Source organism: Lissotriton vulgaris, chromosome 9 (genome assembly GCF_964263255.1).
Source record: "Lissotriton vulgaris chromosome 9, aLisVul1.2, whole genome shotgun sequence".
NCBI lineage: Eukaryota > Metazoa > Chordata > Amphibia > Caudata > Salamandridae > Lissotriton > Lissotriton vulgaris.
In genome coordinates, this window is record NC_141697.1 from 930,103,325 (window position 1) to 930,122,908 (window position 19,584).

A 19,584-nucleotide genomic window follows, 5' to 3' on the forward strand; every position below is an offset into this window, starting at 1 on the left:
ATGTATTTATATTTGTTTTTGTATATTTATTTAAATGTACTTACGATATAATTCCATATTGGCATTTTATGTTTTTCTGGGTAAGATTCCGATGGTTTAACCTAGGAAAATGTTTGCAACTAATCTTTTGCCCATTTCTATGGACATGTGACCGGAACTAGATGGAGTGGGTGGTTACCAAACACACATTTTGCATGTATAAAAAACATTGGCGCAGTACCTAACCGTATGTGAACAAGGGCTCTGGTAGCCCGAAACGCGTTGTATGTGGGTTGTGGTGAAATGAAATAAAAGAAACAACTTGCCTGAAGAACTAATGGGGTCCGAGTCTCCTTCGCCTTCCTCGCCGCTGTCGAGGTTTGGAAGTGGTGGGAGTTTTGCTGTGGATATTGTTCACGGAGGTCGGTTGCCTCCGTTACCAGAACCCCTCCCCAGGAGCTGGAAGCCGCCTTCAGCCGGAATCGAGTGGATCCGTGGTGGACAATTGGTGGCTGCCCCCTACTACTGCAGAGAAGTTACACCAACGAGAGTACGTGATTGACTGGGTCGGAGGACCCTGATGACCTCATCCAGACGCCGGGGGGTGATGAATTGGCAGAATCTGAAGGCGGAGAGAAGTAGCTTGAGGCAAGACGACAGATAACCATCCGGAGACTGTTGTTTCTTACATAAATTAACACCGAAATAAATCAGCCCACGATGTCAGTGGAGACAGAAATGAAGGGGAAATGGCGGCAGAAGAGGTAATCGGAAATCTGCCGAGCACCTCTCGCAACACAGCTCAAATGCCAAGCACTGAAAACGATAAAAATGCTGATGCCAAAAACTTATAGAGAAACTTGGAGAAAAAATCCAGATTGGAAATAACTAAGTGGTGGGAGCACAAGGTGCTCTCAAAATATGCCGAAGTGGGCCGAGTGCCGCGGGGGTTGAGGATCCTGCTGGCACCCAGTTTTGACAAGCCCAATCCTAATATGCTGCGTGAATGGGGCGAAAATAATTTAGCTGCCTCAATGAATTTGGTGCATATTTTAATTAAGTATGCCAACATCGACCGTCTTGAACTATTGAAAGAAATAGAGGAAATAAATATTGAATTGGACAAAATGGAAACATCTGAATATATAACTAAAACGAAAGAGGCCATAAAGGAAAGACTGAAAAAAAAAGGAAAAAATAAAATTCAGGAAATCGCATACGTTCGCTAGGGATCTGGCGGACTATGAAAATGGCCAAATATTCACTTTCGCTCGCAAATTCGATACGGTAAAGAGGAAACAATATAGTGAGAAAACAAAAAATAATGAAAATAATGTCCCCACATCTACAGGCCTAAATGATGATTCCTCCAATACAGATACTGTGTCCCTAACAAGTGAATCGAGTACTGAATTGGACTGCACAAGTGTTAGTAAAACCAAATTAAGTGTAAGCCAAGAGCTTGATTTTTTTAGTGGAGGAGGCACTGAAAACACTACGACCAAGGCAGCAAAAGAAGCCAGAAGGAAACTTAGAAATCAAAGAAGGCAAGATATGCGCAAAAGGTGGAAAGCAAAACACAAAAAAGAAAGCGTTTTGGCAGAAGAAACGGCGATAACAGACAATAGTGTCATCAATCTAACAACCATAGAGTTAACAAAGACATAGAAACAATTGTTGGCTCTTGGATTGAACTTTTGTCCAGGCGATGATTTTAACTATGCGCGTACGCGTATAGATGTGTATTGCTTCATTAGGAAGCTAAACGTAGGAAATGTTTTGTGCTTAAAGCCCTCCAACAACAACCGGACAAAAATTTGGTCCAAGATGATGAAGTGGCACCATTATTGTTGGCCTCCGATGTTTCAAATTTGCTTACATTGCATGAGCTAAACAACCAGGATGATTCACTATTGTTAAATGATGATGTTGACTTGGAGAGACTACGTAAAATCAATTATACTCCGTAAGGAGCTGGGATCCGTCCCTTCAAACCTAATCATCCTTTGTACCTCATGCTCAAAGACGCAATCAATACATATCATGACATGATTATTAATGATTTGAAAAAATTTAATCTTTCTGTCAATAAGAATAGAAAACCACGTGATGTGTTTTTTAAAAAATTGGCATACGATAAACTAATGAAAAAACTGAGTGACAATTGTGAAATTGTTATAAAAAAATCCAACAAAGGTGGTAACCTAGTTTTATGGCCCAAGAAACAATATTTGGCAGAAGCCTATAGACAATTGAACAATGAAAGATGTTATGTAAAATCTACTTCCAAGGAATATGATAAGGCCAAAGGGGTTTTGCAAAAGTTATTGGCACAATGGAGAAGGGAAGGTCTCATATCAAGTGAGGAGTATAAATTCATGTGCAAAGAGTTTCCTGTATTATCTGTCCTATATTTAATACCTAAATTACATAAAGGAACTATGCCTGTTCCAGGCAGGCCAATCATTTCGGCCATTAATATTGTAGGTGAAAATGTAGATCAGTACATTGATTATTTCTTACAGAGTATAGTCAAGTCTCTTCCAAACTATGTTAAGGATACAGGTGATTTCCTTAAAAAAAATAGATAACTTGGTTTGGACAGATGACTTGCTATTAATAAAGCTTGATATAGAATCTTTATATACAAGCATTGACCACATACAGGGACTCAGAGCTGTCAAAGATTTTTTGAACAGACCGAGCCAGTACTATGAACACAAAGTTGTTGAGCTCATTGAATGGTGTCTCAACAACAACTTATTTCTCTTCAACAATGAGATCTTTAAACAGCAGAGGGGAGTCTCTATGGGGGCCGGTTTCTCCCCCAGTTATGCTTGCCTTCATGTTGGCTGGTGGGAGGAACAGATCCTCAGGGGTAGGCACTTGACATCTTTTACACAACACGTTGCTGCAGATACATGGATGTGTTTTTGTTATGGCGAGGAAATATTACAGAAGCTCAGGAATGCATCACTGATATTAATAACAATTCTATGCATTTGAGGTTTACCTCCCACATTCCCAAAACACAAATCTAATTCATAGACGTTGAGGCTTCACGTTAAAAATGGTAAACTCGAAAGCACGCTTTTCAGAAAGCCTACGTCTGGCAACATTACATTGCACGCCAATAGTTTCCATCCTAGGCATTTAATAGCGAGTATACCGTATGGAGAAATTCTCAGGTCAAAGCGTATCTGCAGCAATGAAGAAGATTTTGTAAGATGTCAAGAAGAAATGCGGAGAAGACTAAAAGTACGAGGATACAGTGATAAAATCATTGGCGAGGCTATTAGTAAAGCAGAAAAGAGACCTAGACAGACCCTCTTCCAGAGTGAGGATACTGAAATAGTACCCGCTCCTATTTCTTTGTCTAACAATAGCGACACCCCGAGACTAATTACTACTTTCTGTAAACAGGAGATGAAACTTAGAGCCATCATGCAGAAACATTGGCCAATAGTGCTAACTAATAATATCTTTTGCAACCAATTGGCCATGAGTCTAACCATCACGTTTAGAAAAGGAAAGTCCATGGCTATAGATCTGGATAAAAGTTCCCCTGAGACACGTAAAGTAACCAAATGGTTACAACCCACTAGAGGATTTAGGAGGTGCACTATGTGCCAAGCGTGTAAGTTTGGCTGTAATAAGACAAGTTATTGCACCCCTTTTAATGCTTCTCCAGTTTCCATTAAGGGCAGCTGAAATTGTAAAACAGAGTATGCTGTAAATGTTCTAAAGTGCACCTGTGGCCTTAACTACATTGGTAGACTAAGCTGCAGGTGCACGTCAGAATATTCCCATTTTACACAGTGATCCAGCCTACCCTGTGGCTTGACATTTCAAGAGGTGTCATGCTAATGACATTAACTGTCTATCCTATTACGTGATCAGTGCCATACCTAAATCAAAAATAGGAGATATTGGGGAGTGTCAGCTCAGACAGTTAGAAACAAAATTCATTCTTGAATTGGACAGTAAGTGGCCACAGGGTTTAAATAACACAGAGGATATGTATAATTTTTTATAAACTGCGTCAGGCCCTACTATGTGATTTGGCAAAAAATATCTGTTGCTGGAACCAATCCTATATAAAATTGTCTATGAATTTTCCCCTTTTTTAACCTTTTTAAGACCTGTATTTTAGGAATAATGATGTTTTAGCAAAAAAATATTTCTTTTATATGAATTTTCATAGTATCTTCCAGGATGGAATTTTACTGTTGATAATATTAATATATGTTTGCAATGGAATTATATTTATATCGGTCTTGTTGTAAATAGTACTGCACTTTATATTTATATTGCCTCATTTGCACAGTTATGCATCATATTGCACTTTAGAAAAAATCTGCACTTTAAAATTTGAGTATTCACTAATGCACTTTATTATACCTTTGATATATCCAGGTAGAAAAACATTCTTTGTTGCTTATAAATATGTCGATTGCAAACATGTTGAATTAATCCGATTTATTCCGTTTGAAGAAATATGGTATTTATGTATTTATACATGTATAATTTATATTAGTTTTTGTATATTTATTTAAATGTACTTAAGATATAATTCCATATTGGTTTTTTATGTTTTTCTGGGTAAGATTCCGATGGTTTAACCTAGGAAAATGTTTGCAACTAGTCTTTTGCCCATTTCTATGGACATGTGACTGGAACTAGATGGAGTGGGTGGTTACCAAACACACATTTTGCATGTATAATAAACAATGGTGCAGTATTCAACCATATGTGAACAAGGGCTCTGGTAGCCCGAAACTCGTCATACATGGGTTGTGCTGAAATGAAATAAAAGAAACAACTTGCCTGAAGAACTACTGGGGTCAGAGTCTCCTTCTCCGCCTTCCTTGCCGCTGTCGAGGTTTGGAAGTGGCGGGAGTTTTGATGTCCCGTCTGGACTACTGCAATGCGCTGTATGCCGGACTGAATAAGAGTCAGCTGCAGCGCTTGCAGGTAGTCCAGAACGCGGCAGCGAGATTTGTTCTCGACTTGCCCAAACGTGCCTCTGCCACCGATGCTCGGAAGCAGCTCCACTGGCTCCCCGTCGGGGATCGCATCCTTTTTAAATCCATGTGTATGGTGTACAAAGCCTTAGCTAAAACTAGCCCTACGGGCATTGGATCTATCCTGTCTCTGTACAACCCCGGCAGGAATCTTCGTTCCTCACATAAACTTCTACTTTCTGTGCCTCGTGTCAGAAAGACAAGATGGGGAGGCAAGGCCTTCTCCAATCTGGCCCCTAAATGGTGGAATGCTCTCCCTCTGGAAGTAAGGTCCCGCCCCACTCTTCAAGCCTTTAGATCTGCCTTAAAGACCCATCTCTTCACACGCGCATACCTGTAGTGGTGCTCTGCATACTTTTTGATCTGTTTTTGATAGGCGCCTTGACACCTTCGGGTTTAGTTTGCGCGATACAAATTGCTCAATAAATAAATTTATATATATATATATATATATATATATATATATATATATATATATATATATATATATATATATATATATATATTCCAACAAAGTGCCCAAGGCATTCAAGGACGCACTCAATAGTGTATGCAATACCATCAGGTTTCTTCAAAAGAGAAAACCTAGCATCCTCAATCAAGTCTTTTAATATCATTGGGCTGATGCGTTTTGAGGCTACACAGCTCTTACTCCTAGGCAGCTTGAACGTTGCGTGAAGAGAAAGAGCTCCAATTTACTAATTGCCTGCCTGTTTGTCTATTCATCAGCCCGCAAACAGCCTCGCTGAGTGTGTGTATGTATATATGTGTATATATATATATATATATATATATATATATATACACATTATCCTAGTAAAAAAAAAAAAAATATCCACATAGCACTGCATTAGACATTAGATATGGTTGATTAACATTAATGGCACCAGCACTTGATTGATTCCATCCTCCTCTGTTCCTCCCACTCTTGGTGGTAAAGTTTTGGATGTTGTACTTCCTCTCAGTTTCACAATGATTCTGTGTCACTTTGTAATGATAACTTCTAAATCTTTCAACTCAGTAGTCTGGAAAGATTCAAACAAACCCGCAGGCCAAATACGGTTGTATTCTCCTGTTCTGAGTTTGCTAAATAATCTGCTGACGCTAGAAGCTAAAGGCAAAATTCAACTGTCCAGAATAGGGTTGAACTCATTAAATGACACGTATCCTGTGGGCAACTTCCTGTTGTTGCAGGCATTCAACCATAACTCACTTAGCATCCTAGCAATAATCTTCCTTTATCAACACCTCCAGGCTCCATGCCAAACTATATATACATCGTTCATCAATTAATCCCCCCAGCAGCTCACTCTGTCACCTGAGAGTGAACTCAGATTGATATTTAGTCTCCGGACTATACACCATAAAAGCTGAGACACTGAATTGTTAATCAAAGGTAAATGGGAAGCAGACCTGGGTTTGATAATCAGGGATGAACAATGGGCATTTTGTCTCACCCAAACTGAAGAAATCTCTCCTTAATAGACAGGCTAATTCATTACTTCCTTATCCACAGAATCAATTTAACCCCTAAATATTAGCTAAAAAGGTCTCCGAGTAGACTCACAGTGCTGGAGGTGTCATGCATTCGAGGTAGGATTCGGCCCTTTTGATGTTCCTTGGGCATGGCGGATTACTGCATTACTGCCTCCTCCTTTATGAAGCAGCTGTGTCTCCAGTTTCGTGCATGATATACCTGTTGCACAGGAATTTGCAGTTATGGTGCTGGCGAAAAGACTGGTGACTATTAATTGAGGCAATATCACTGTCCCAGAACACTAAATGTCTGCCGCCTCTCCTCTTCAACAGTATGCATGCAAGGACATTCTGATGGATACATATGCCAGTGGATTCCTCACCTTGTGAGGATCCCCTGCGCCAGCAGCATTCAGAAATTTTTCGTAGCTCTCCACGCTGACGAGGATGACGTCACAGAAGCATGGCTCCGCTCGTGGCTCCGCTGACGACACCGGAGCCATAAGAGAGCCTTGTCGTCATGATGACGTCCCTTCCCTTTTTCCGCGCCGTCGACGCAAGCGGTTTTCTGGGACTCTCCGTAGTTTTGTTGCTACTTTGTGTTTCTAGATTGCTTCTCTTGTTTATTTTTTGAAGATGTCATCAAGTAAGTCTGGTTTCAAGCCCTGTAGAGAGTGTGGGGGGCATATGTCCATCACGGACCCCCACGAGGATTGTCTGGTGCCTATCATCGGATCACGACGTTGAGGGTTGTGCTTGCTGTCGTAAGATAAACCCGAAGGCTTTAAAGGAGAAGGCCAAGTTATTCATGGCGAAGATGAGAAAGCAGAAGAGAGGTCGAAGAAGGTCAAGATTGAGGTCGGGTTCGAAGTAGACGTCTGGTTCGAAGTAGACGTCTGGTTCGAAGTAGACGTCTGGTTCGAAGTAGACGTCTGGTTCGAAGTAGACGTCTGGTTCGAAGTAGACGTCTGGTTCGAAGTAGACGTCTGGTTCGAAGTAGACGTCTGGTTCGAAGTAGACGTCTGGTTCGAAGTAGACGTCTGGTTCGAAGTAGACGTCGGGTTCGAAGTAGACGTCGGGTTCGAAGTAGACGTCGGGTTCGAAGTAGACGTCGGGTTCGAAGTAGACGTCGGGTTCTTCTTTAAAGTCAAAGAAGCACACAAAGAAGAAGAGGCACGGCTCTCTACACCATTCAGATATGGATGATCTCCGAAGTAGACTTCACCAGTTTCTCAACATCGTAAGGACTAGTCTCTCCATCCCCTTCAGGATCGAAGCAGGGTCCTCCTGTTCGTTCGGCTTCGCCTGCAGCTTCACCTGTGCAATCTCCCACGTCGGCTCCATCTCCAACGCCGGTTTATTCTCTGGCTCTGATGGAAAAGGCTCCAGTACCTGATGAGTCTTCTACACCATTGGCTCCACTGTTGGCGCCGCTTGCTCCGAGCCCGGTAATTCTCAGCCTGAGTTTGTACTGGGCGCTTACCCACCTTTCCCTGGCCCGTGTCAAGAGCCATCACATTACTTAAATGCAATGTATGGAGTCTTTGCAAGAGCTATGTACCCCTCTGGATCACCTTCGGGTCCCATGGGTCCTATGGCCTTTAACCTGGGAGTGCCTCAGGCTTATGCTCAGGCTCCCTTTATGCCATTTCTTCCGGCGGCGCCGTCCTGGCATTTCCCGGCGCCGGGGACATCAACGCCATTTCCTTCACCTTCAGCTTGACTTCTCTCGTCTCAGGCTGTGCCTCCGGATCCGTGTTCGATGCTGACATCGGGTCCATCGGAGTCGTGTCTGGCCCCGCTGACGCCAGATCCGCCGAGGATGAGGTCCAGGCGAGAGGCGCAGAGAATTTTGGAGGAGCAACGTTATCGTGCAGAGGAAGATTGCGGTCTAGTCCACAAACCAGTACCGCCTCCACCCACCCAGCGCTTCCGCGGGAATCCGCTTAATTGCTGCGGTTCCCGCCGGGTCGGCGCTTCGAATCCTGGCCAGAACCCGTCCTGGTGCTGCCTTCATCGGACCTGACCGGTAATCTGATATTTCCACATCGCGCTGAAGCGCCTTTCTTGTTTAATCCCCACAACGCGCTGGAGCGCATAACATTGTTTTCCCTGCATCGCGCTGAAGCGCTTAACTTGTTGAAACCCCACACTGCTCTGGAGGCCTTCCTTTGGTTTGTTTCATTTCACGCTGATGCGCTTTTCCTTCCTCTGCCTAAGCAGCGCAGGAGCACTTACCCTTGGGTTGCTGAGCATGCTGGAGCATCATTTCTTTTCCCTGCTAAAGATGTCTTCCAGAGCCATGGTACTGCTGCCAGGTAGTTAACGTTCTTATGTGTATAGAGGTGCACGTAGGGTTGGGAAGGGGAGCAATCTTCTTACTGGGTCTTCCTTTGTCTCCCTGCCAGCTCGTGTTCCTGATCCTTCCCGAGCCAAGAGAACGTCCTCTCCTGGAACTACAGGGCTCCTTCCCTTCATCTTTAGCTCCCTTCCCTGGTCCCATCTCATCCCAGCTTGGTGCATCATCTCCACTGGGTAAGCTGGGTATAGGGGCGATTGCACTTGTCGTCTCTGCGGGATTACTTCGCAAGCTAAGGTAAGCCTTGCGGGGTACCTGACATTTCCTGTTTAAGCCCAACTCTCTTTAACCTATATATGGCTACATTGGCAAGGATTGTCGAGCGGCTGGGCTTCGAGATCATCTCTTATCCTGATAATATGCAGCTGATATTTACCATCGGTCTGAACCCAGCACTAGACAAAGACCGTTTTGCCACCGGTATGCTTGCCATCTCCGACTGGGTGACAGCCAACTGTCTCCAGTTGAACCCGGAAAAAAACGAAGTGATGCTTATGGGGAAAGCCATGGATGTCTGGTCAGAAGACTGGTGGCCAACTCACTTGGGACTTGCCCCTTCTCCTAAACTGACAGTAAAAAACCCTGGGGCTAAAACTTGACTGGGTGCTGAACATGAAAGATCATATTTTGGCCACGACAAGTTTGTGTTACTACAGCCTCCGACTTCTGAGAAAAATTCTACCTTCTATACCCGTCCCCCATCATAGAACACTAGTACAGGCCATGGTAAATAGCCGCTTGGACTACGGGAATGCCCTGCTGACGGAAGTTGGAGAGACACTACTGGCCAAACTTCAAGTAGTTCAAAGTACGTCAGCCAGAATGATTTTAAATCAGTCAGCAGGTTCCCCTTCAGTAACCCTGTTGTAGAAACTGCATTGGCTGTCAGTAAAGAAAAGGTCTGTCTTTAAGATTTGTTTCCTGGCGCATAATGCATTGAATGAAAAACGCCCTCTGTATTTGCGGAAAAAATTACAGAAATACTCCCCTTGTAGGAATCTCAGATCCAGTGCTCAGGATCTTTTACAGATTCCCCGAATTCGGCTGGTCCGTACGGTGGTAGAGCATTTTTTATTTTTAGTACCAAGGTATTGGAACCAACTTCCGCAGGCTCTACGTAAAATCACAAGCTATAATGTCTTCAGGAAACAGCTGAAAGCCTACCTGTTTTTGCAACTCTGCTTGACTCATCTGTATGTCTTCCCCTTAAGGAATATTTCTTCTGCCTAGTAAGCGCCGCAATGCCCCAGGGTGATTTGAGCGCTCTACAAAACTTTAACATGACTGTCATAGAGCCTTCATTGCCTTTTAATAATGCCATCACTGAACCAGTTTTGGAGGTCTGGCGTAAGCTCTTTTCAGCTCCAGTGGTTTCTAAGTCTGTTGCTAGGAGGTATAGGGCGGCTCCTGGATATCCCTCATCTTCTCCTGAGAGCCTGGTGTTTCAGGCTGCCTGTTCTAAGAAATCTTCTGGGGCCTTTATTCAAGTCCCTGGAGATGTACTCTAAAAAGCTTGATCAATCGGCTAAAAGGGTGTTCTCCTCAGCAAGTATGGCCTTGAAGTCCACAAATGCCAACTGTCTTTTGGGTCGTTACATTCATGCACTAATGGACTCTGCAAAACAGCTTGCTCCTAAATTGTCTGAGGAGAACAGACCGAATTTTAATGAGGTCTTGGCAGACACTCCAGCAGCTGCACGCCAGGTAATATAGAGTGGTCTGGACACTGCGGACTCTGTTGCCAGGTTTATGGGATCTTCTGTTGCCACGAGGAGAAGTGCTTTGCTGAAGTCATCGGAGTTCTCTCTGGATGTGCAGGCAACTCTTCTTGACCTCCCTTTCGATGGTTCTGGGCTGTTTAGAAAAAAAGTTGATTCGGCTTTAGAAAGGTTCAAAGACAGCAAGGCCATCGCTAAGTCTCTGGTCCTTCAGGTGCAGCCTAGAGGTTCCAGTTACAGGAGATATAGAGGTAGAGGCACCGGCGATGGGGGTCGGTTCCCGACATCATTCTGCAACAATCGGCGCAGGGTTTGAACCTGGGCATCCTTACCGGCACCGCCGGAGTCGAGAGACTTCGAAAGATGATCAAAAAGGATCAAAAAAGTTAGTCAAAAATTTACTAGGGTACAACTTTTGCCGGATCTGTGCTTGCTGGCGCGGGAAAAAGAAGAACTGACGTCAGCGTGCGTGGGCGGCGTCTAAGTACTCCGGCGACGTAATCACGGCGCCAACGACAGACGCGGAGCCGCAGACGACGCCTACCAACGCACAAGGGTACAGCTATGCAAAAGTTTCGGGATCCAGTCTGACGCCTGGGGATATTCTAAAGTAAGGAATCTAATACTAACTATTGTTTCTTACAGATATATCGTTACCGAAGGTAAGTAACTTGTGCTTTACGGTAGGATCGCAACACTGTCAGTTTGCGGTTCTCCCGTTTGAACTTACTACTGCACATCGAGTCTTAACCAAGGTGCTGGCAGCCCATCTCAGGAGATTGGGGATTCCGGTTTTCCCGTATCTGGATGACTGGCTGCTCAAAGCGGAGTTGCCAGAGAAGGTGCTTCATCATCTGCAAGTGACAACCCAGCTGTTGTACGAATTGGGTTTTTTGATAAACGTGCCTGTAATGGCTGGATTTTCCGCTTAGATGGGATCAGCCCCCAGGGGCCCCTATGACCCAGCCAAAACGTACTCACCTTCCCTCCTTAGAATGTATTCACAATGGATAGATATACAGATATATATACAGGTCGCACCTAAGGATGGGGAATAACAATACACATGCATAGATTTTCTACAATATCTTATTCACATCAGTTGGTCTCGCGGCCACCCCGACCCAGACCGGTCTACCCTGGGGCAGATCTGACACACAATCCGGTGCGACTACACATGGGCCTGCAGAACCCAATGCTCCCTTTTCCAAACGGTTCGCAATCCGGCAAACCTCCACGCCAGTCTCCCCCCTGACGCTCTCACTTATTCAAGCCACAATCTTGTGGGTATACACGCTGGTCTCCTACCCAACGTTCTCACTAACGCCGCATATCAACGACGACCACATTCCTATGAACAGTCATCAGGACAATGTCTCAGTTATCTACTCGGGATAAAACTATAATAATGACTTTTAATACGGTTCCCAAATTATATGATGTACCTCCTATTCTTGGCATCAAAGGTCCACTCACTCCCTCTTTGTTCGATCACCATTTACCTGATCGGGATTTCACATCCGTTCACATAAACAACTCTCAACTAGGAGATGCATTTACCGAGATTGAACAGGAACACGAGGCACACTGTAATTCTATAAGAATTAGGATATTTATTGACAATAAACGCAAATCACATTACTATGCAACATAATTTCTGCAAAGAAAAGGTAAAGATTAGAACGCGTGCTAATTGGGAAAAGGACGGAGGTCACCTGGTTAATATGAAGTCTGGACTCGGCAGTCATCTAGGTTCCCTTCTCGTCTCTGTGTCCTGGCTCGCCTTGCAGTCACACCCCAGCCGTCACAAGTACACGTCTGCACCGCTAGGCTCAACCTCGTCTGCTTCCCTCCAGGGCACCGGAACCTTGCTGGTTATAAGCTACCGTCTCTCTCTCTCTCTGTATCAGTGCGCTCCGCGCTAATTCTCCTTCAGTCTTTCTCAGAGAGTTTCGGTCTTAAATCTTTCTCGGACTTCAAAGATGGCGACTGTCCGCCATGAGATAATTAATGGCAGAGATGCTAACGGCTAGATGCCGCCTACGGACTAACTGACAAAACTGACTAACACCTTCGCTAATATCAAAGCCCGTTCCTTCATGGAAAGCTACGGCCAGTAACCTGCCGCCCACCAAATTCTTGTACCTCCCCGTACCAAGGACACGTTCCCAGCCGACCGGCCTGAAGTTGTGTCTTCGGTGTAGAGAAAAATACATTCCTTCGATAAGGGCCAGCCTGAGCCGGTTCTCTCCAAGCAAACAACAGCTTGAAACTAAAACACTACACTTGACCTAGAAAGCCTTCTCGAGCTACCGGGCCTAAAGCAAAATGGAGTCTGTCTCGTTTAAGGCCTACGGGGCCCACAATATGCGTAACTCCATGGAAAATATCCTAACATGTTAGCAAATAGGCAAATCATGACTAATACTTGTATATCTATCCCCTAACTTAAATTCATAAGCCCTATATTAAGGAAAGTGACACGAAAATACTCTAATATATGGAAGGCAGGGGCCCTGTCTATAGTCCTAATCCCTATGCTATGGGGATGATAGGCTGGAGTCACTCTCCATCATTCTTCCCCTTAAAGGAGCCAGAAAAGGGCAGCCATTACAGTGCCCAAGTCTCACCTGGTGCCCTCTGAGCGCAACCTGTTCATAGGAGCGGTACTGGACACTACTGTGTGTCGAGCATTCCTACCTTCACAAAGGGTTCTCAACTTTCAGGAAATGATCCCTTTATTCTACAATGAAGCCGCTGTTCCAGTCCTGAAGGTCCTTCGTCTGCTCGGTCTGTTTGCTTCCTGCATCCTGTTGGGCAACCATGTACGCTGGCACATGAGGGCACTCCAGTGGTATCAGCTCAATGGAGATCTCAGGGAGTCAGTCAGGATCGCCAGAGAAGCTGCAGCGGATCTGTATTGGTGGAGCGTGGAGGCCAATCTGTCTCAAGGAAATCCCTTTAATCTGCCTCCATCAGTGGCCACAGTAATAACAGATGCATCCACTCTAGGGTGCGGTGCTCATCTGGGGGACCTGGAGATCAAGGGTCTTTGGTCTCCAGAGGAGAGGTTGCTTCATATCAACCTTATGGAGTTGCGTGCAATACTTTTCACACTCAAGGCCTTCCTCCCTTCTCTTCGCAGTCAGTCGGTTCAAGTCCTGATGGACAACACTACCGCAATGTGGTATGTCAACCAGCAGGAAGGAGTGGGGTTGCATTGCCTCAGCAGAGTGGCTCTGCGGCTCTGGTCCTGGATTCAGGACCATCAGATTTGTCTGATAAATCATTTGGCCGGAGTTCTGAATGTGCGTGCAGACCATCTCAGTCGGCAGTTCTCTGCCGACCACGAGTGAAGGCTTCATCCGGAGGTGGTTCGTTACGTCTTTCGGACGTGGGGAACTCCTCAGTTGGACCTGTTTGCCACTCACGAGAATGCTCACTGCCCGTCATTCTGCAGTCTCCAGTATCCGATGCGGGGAGCGTTGGGGAACGTGTTTCAGTTGAGTTGGGGTTCTCAACTCCTTTACGCGTTTCCTCCCATACCCTTGATTTCTCGGGTTCTGAATAACATTTGCTAAGACCGGGCCCAAGCCATTTTGATCGCTCTGGATTGGCCAAGAAGGGTGTGGTACACAGATCTACTTCCTCTCATCACACCCTCCACTCTGTCTCCCTCTCAGGGCAGACCTCCTCTCGCAGGGGTAGGTTGTACACCCTCTCCTCCAGAGCTTACACCTTCTTGCCTGGAGATTGAATGGACAACCTGAATTCTTTCTTTCTTCCACCTGATGTGAACGTTATACTTTCGGCCAGGCCACACTCCCCCAAGTCTATCTATTCCTATAGGTGGTTCAAATGTGTCAGTTGGTGTGGGGAGAAGTCTATTGACCTTTTTGAGGGCTCGTTTATCCAACATCCTTCAGTTTGCTCTCGATCTAGCCCAGCAGGGTCTTGCTGTGGCTACTGTGAAGGGCTATTTATCTGCTTTGTCAGCGTTCTTTTGCTTGTCTTTGTTCAAGTCACCCGTTGTGTTAAGGTTCACTAAGGGTCTTAATAATAAGTTCCCGCCCACTCCCTTTATTGTGCCTCAATGGGACTTAAATCTTGTCTTAACCTACTTGATGGGTTTTTCCTTTGAGCCCTTGCACAAGTGTCCCTTGAGACTATTGTCTTTTAAAACAGTATTTCTTGTTGCCATTACCTCGGCAAGGAGGGTTAAGTGAGCTTCAAGCTCTGAGTTCAAAACCTCCTTTCTTGTCCATTCATGCTGATAGAATGGTTCTCAGGACCAGGGCTGCTTTTCTGCCTAAGGTGGTAACTCCTTTCCATCTGGGGCAGTCCATTACCCTTCCTACCTTCTATCCTCCCCCTCACCGTTCCAAGGAAGAGGAGCGGCTTCACCGCTTGGACCCTAAAAGGGTGGTGAGTTTTGACCTCGATAGGACTAAAGACTTTCAAGTTGATGACAAGCTCTTCGTGGGCTTCATTGGCTGCAGGAAAGGCAGAGCGGTGCACAAGCACACCCTTTCCAGATGGATCATCTTGTGTATCAAGATCTGTTACTCTTTGGCCAGTAAGGATCCTCCAGAGGGTAGAAGAGCTCACTCTACCAGAGCAAAGTCTTCTACATCTGCCTTATCTAGGGGTGTTCCTGTGGAGGACATTTGTAGAGCGGCAACTTGGGCCTCCCTCCACACTTTCGTTAAGCATTACTGCTCAGATTCTGAGGTGAGAAGGGACAGTCACTTTGCGCGTTCCGTCCTACAGGACTTTTTGGTATAGAAGGGTGGACACCCTCCTTCGTGAGTGGGGACTGCTGTGGGACTCTATTCACATGGTGAGAAATCCACTGGCAGATGTATCCATCATAAGAACAAGTTACTTACCTTTGGTAACGCTTTTTCTGGTGGATAAAGTATCTGCCTGTGGATTCCTCACTGACCCACCCGCCTTCCCGTTGTCCACCCTTTTATACCTGTAATGTTGATATTGCCCATCTGTTACTTTCAATGGAAGTGTGTTACTCTTTTTGCTTTGCTGCATTTATTTCACACTGTGTGTGTTGGTTTGAATACTATGTACTGTGTATACTGTATATATTTGTGTCTGTCCGTCCGTGTGCTTCTAAGGCACGGAAAAAAGGGCGGAACTAACATCATCACGCCAACGAGGCTCTTATAGCTCCGGTGACGTCAGCTGAGCCACAAGAGGAGCCATGCTTCTGTGACGCCGTCCTCATTGGCGTGGAGAGCTACGAAATATTTCCGAATGCTCATGGCGCAGGGGATATTCACAAGGTGAGGAATCCACAGGCAGATACTGTATCCACCAAAAAAAGCTTTACCGAAGGTAAGTAACTTGTTCTTTGGGCCCCATTAAGGCCCTAGCTTCATCACCAATGCATGGCACCTCGAGAGAAGCAGATAATTTAGTTACACATGATATCTAAACAAAGAGTTTATGAATAAAAGATATGTCTAGTAAAATACACTGCCTCACCCAAGGTGTGAGCATAGATAACAGTAAGGATAAGCAAAAACCGATGCACACAACAAATCAGTGTGATATGAATGATCACCAAACAAATGATAAGGATGGAGTGACACGGATGTGTTCTTTTTGTGTCGTTCTTTTTATTGAAATGCATATATTGAGAACATGAAACCAGCCGACACGTGTTTCGTCAAGCAGGGAGTTAACCTGTGACTCTTCAGGGCTGGGGGTGACAAAAAAGGGGGGGAGGTGAGTACTGACTTTTAAATGAAGAAAGAACACATAAAGGGGGGTCAAAAGAGAGAGCGGAAAAGATAGATAGTAGGCCAGTGGTCAAAGAAAGTGGAAGTGCGTGTGTGTGTGGGAACCGAAGTGTGAGGTAAGTGAAAAAAACAAGTACATGAAGTGACATATTGTGAGTGAATGTAGCGGACCAAATCCCTAAGTGGTTTAGTGAGAGAAAGCTTGCTGCTGTTATTTATATAGCCAAAATGGCGATACAATGTGTACATAAATTCTTGTGTTTTGGAGGGAGGAAAAAAACCTTTGGTAAGCACATAAGTGATATAGCCGTAGTGACCTGGCTGGGACCTGGTCACTTTTCATAAGGATCGAATACAATATATTGACATGTGGTGACACCTGAAATTGAAAAAGGAAGGTGCGGTGTGGAGAGGGGGGAAGTGGATGTCCCAGGATAGAATAAGGGAAGACAAGTGGTTTGATCATAAGAAAAATAAAAGATTACAACAGTTTGCATGATGAGCATAACTAAGGGTCAAAAAGTGTATTGAGAAGGAAACTTCAGTGAAAATAAATAGAAAGTTATTTACGGCCCGGATAACAGCCATCTGCAGAGGGAGACAAAAGGTAATGCAGTTTTCTCTAAACGAATCGGTTTAGATGTACACATTCTAATTTGGTCAGAGTGGTTCATATTGTCTGTTAGTCTGGGGTTACCGGTATCTGCTAAAAGACAGAGGAAATATATATGGTGTGTATATACATGCCCCTCTCTAGAGTAAGCCGTAATTGTAAAGACATTCATAGTTGGAGCATGAAGTAACATTTCGCATGTAGTTGGGGTAGTGTGTACACTGTTTTCAGAAATTATATTACATACACATAAATTAGTATACGATGCTAGTATTTTTTACAATGTGGAAAAAGTGTACATATAGTAGAAAACAATGAGAAAAGGAGGCGAAACCCCAAATCCGTATGTGCAGAATTTACAGTTTGGAATTATGATCACATTTTGGGTGAAAAGGTCAATATACGGTCGCACAATTCATTTGCACATTTACACATATATTACATTTTTAGTGAACCGGTAGCCATCTGACGAACGCTTCAATACAAATAGGATAGTGGTAAAAGGTTGAGATACAGAAGTACACAAGTATGGAAGAAAATACCAAGGTGTGGAGGAAAAGAAAAACATAAACAGATTACGAGTAGAAACCGACGAGGGTGGCGATTTGGCGGCAAGGATAGTGAGAGGGGGTACCTGTTAAAAGGTCATGAGGAGCGGGGTCTGCAAGGAAAATGAAAATAAGGGTATTTATTTAAAATGACGAAGGTATGTTCTATGGAAATAACAACGTTTGCTGAGATTGGGCGGAGGAGTAGGAAGAAAGAAGTCACTCACCAGTGGAACGGTGATACTTCCAACCCGGTCCTGATCGGGTGTTCACGCAATGCGAGCGTCTTTATGGGAGTATATCAAGATTTACGTGAGAGAGCGATGGAGAATGATGCTTGCGGCGAATGAAGCCGAATAGTAATAGTCGTAGTATTCACAACTTTGGGGTAAAAGAGGAAAACTAATTTTAGCAAAAATGAAATGTTGGCACATTAACGCAAAAAAACGTCTAAAGCGGGTTCTGCTTTGATAGTTTCTGGCAGGGCTGTGGTTGACGGAATCTCACCTAGGGTTCGAGGTGGATCCGGGTGTTGTAGATGGCGGGTCTTGCCGAGTATGGTGAAGACCCGGTCGCACAGTAAGGATAATACATTGTTCTGGTAGAAGTTAACATAGTAATGAAGTATATTGTTGGCGAATGTACCATCTACTAGATTTGCATACTGCACTGTCAAACTTGAGTTAATGTACATTGAATAAAGGAAAATATGTGACATACTCTGTGTTGTATTTCCTAACTAATGTATACACTTTAAACAGAAAAGTCATCATTCTTTCTTTTCACTAAATGTAAGTGCTCTTAAAGTGTTTTTCCTCTCTTCTCTAGATGGTGGTGGCAGATGTTTATAATCATCGGTTCCATAAGATTTTCAGAATGGAGGAGGGATTGAACCATATCATGGACAGAGATGATATATATGTGTAAATATATCAACTGTTGTATAGTACTAAATAATGCACTGATATTACATTTTATATGGATTTCTCTTAAAAATAGTGAATCGTTTGGTTGTGAATCGACCAAGATTATGAAAATATTTTTGCAGTTATAAAAATTACCAAATGCCAGTAGGTGTTGAACAACCAACTAAGAGATTACCAAATTATACAATTTACTGCAGAATGTAATTCTTATATGAACGATTATTCAACATTTGACAAAACATGTGGGAAGTTAAGTGAATCTACTCCAAGCTGACATTGTTGCCTGCATTTATTAAGAGTTGCAAATATTTGTCAATCATTCCTACAAGATAATGCCTTTGAGTTTGAGTGATCCAGTGGTTTGTTAATTTAACAGCGACTCAGTTCCCTACTGTAAAGGAGTCATTTTGGAATATTTAAAGTCAACATACCAGTGAATATAAATGTCATAAAACAAATGGCCACTTGAATTTGTCAATGCTTCTTACTCAGTGTTCCAATACAGACCACCCTGTTGGTGACAGTTTATAGTTAGGCAATCCTGTTTTGAGGTTAACCCTATAACAGATGAAAAACCAGTGAAAGGGAAACTGCCCTCATTAGTGTAAATATATAAACACTAAAACTAAAAAACACCTGCACAATCATATACTAAAATGGCATTCAAAGAAAGGAAAGTAAGAGATAATGAGTCATTTTAATGTCTTTTGCAAGAACCAATACAATGTATCTTTTTTTATACACGGAAGAATGCGGGTATTTGTCGCGCTTTATAAATGGCAATAAATAAATAAATAAAAATAAATAGAATCAAGAAAGACCTACTTATCCCTACTACCCCTCCAGGGGTATAGGCCCTCAACTAGGACTCTCCAGGCATCTCTGTCCTGGGCTTTCATTTCAACCTGACTCCAGGTGTATCCCATCTCTTTGCAGTCAGCCTCGAGATCTTAACGCCAGGTATTTCTTGGCTTTCCTCTTTTCCTTTTCCCTTGACCAAGTCTTGAGCAAAAAAGACTGGTCTAATATTCTTCTGCTTGAATTTGTTGTTTTGAGATGTCATTGAAACATTATTTCTTATTTCTTTTGTTTCCTCAGTTTGTGTGCTTGGGTTTCTTCCTTTTTGTTTCCTTAGTTTTGTTTGCTTGGACTAAAGATGTATGGTTTTGAAGCATGTTTTAG

At 43.8% G+C, this 19,584-nt stretch overlaps 1 protein-coding gene across 1 annotated transcript in view; it reads left to right on the forward strand.

Moving 5' to 3' along the window:
* The window catches only part of USP4 (ubiquitin specific peptidase 4), an 824,148-nt gene that overhangs the window by 484,488 nt on the left and 320,076 nt on the right, over nucleotides 1–19,584 (forward strand). Inside the window, exon 13 of the mRNA XM_086938769.1 lies at nucleotides 18,305–18,399. Within this exon, the coding sequence (XP_086794895.1) occupies nucleotides 18,305–18,399 (95 nt within the window). The remainder of the gene's footprint in view (nucleotides 1–18,304; nucleotides 18,400–19,584) is intronic.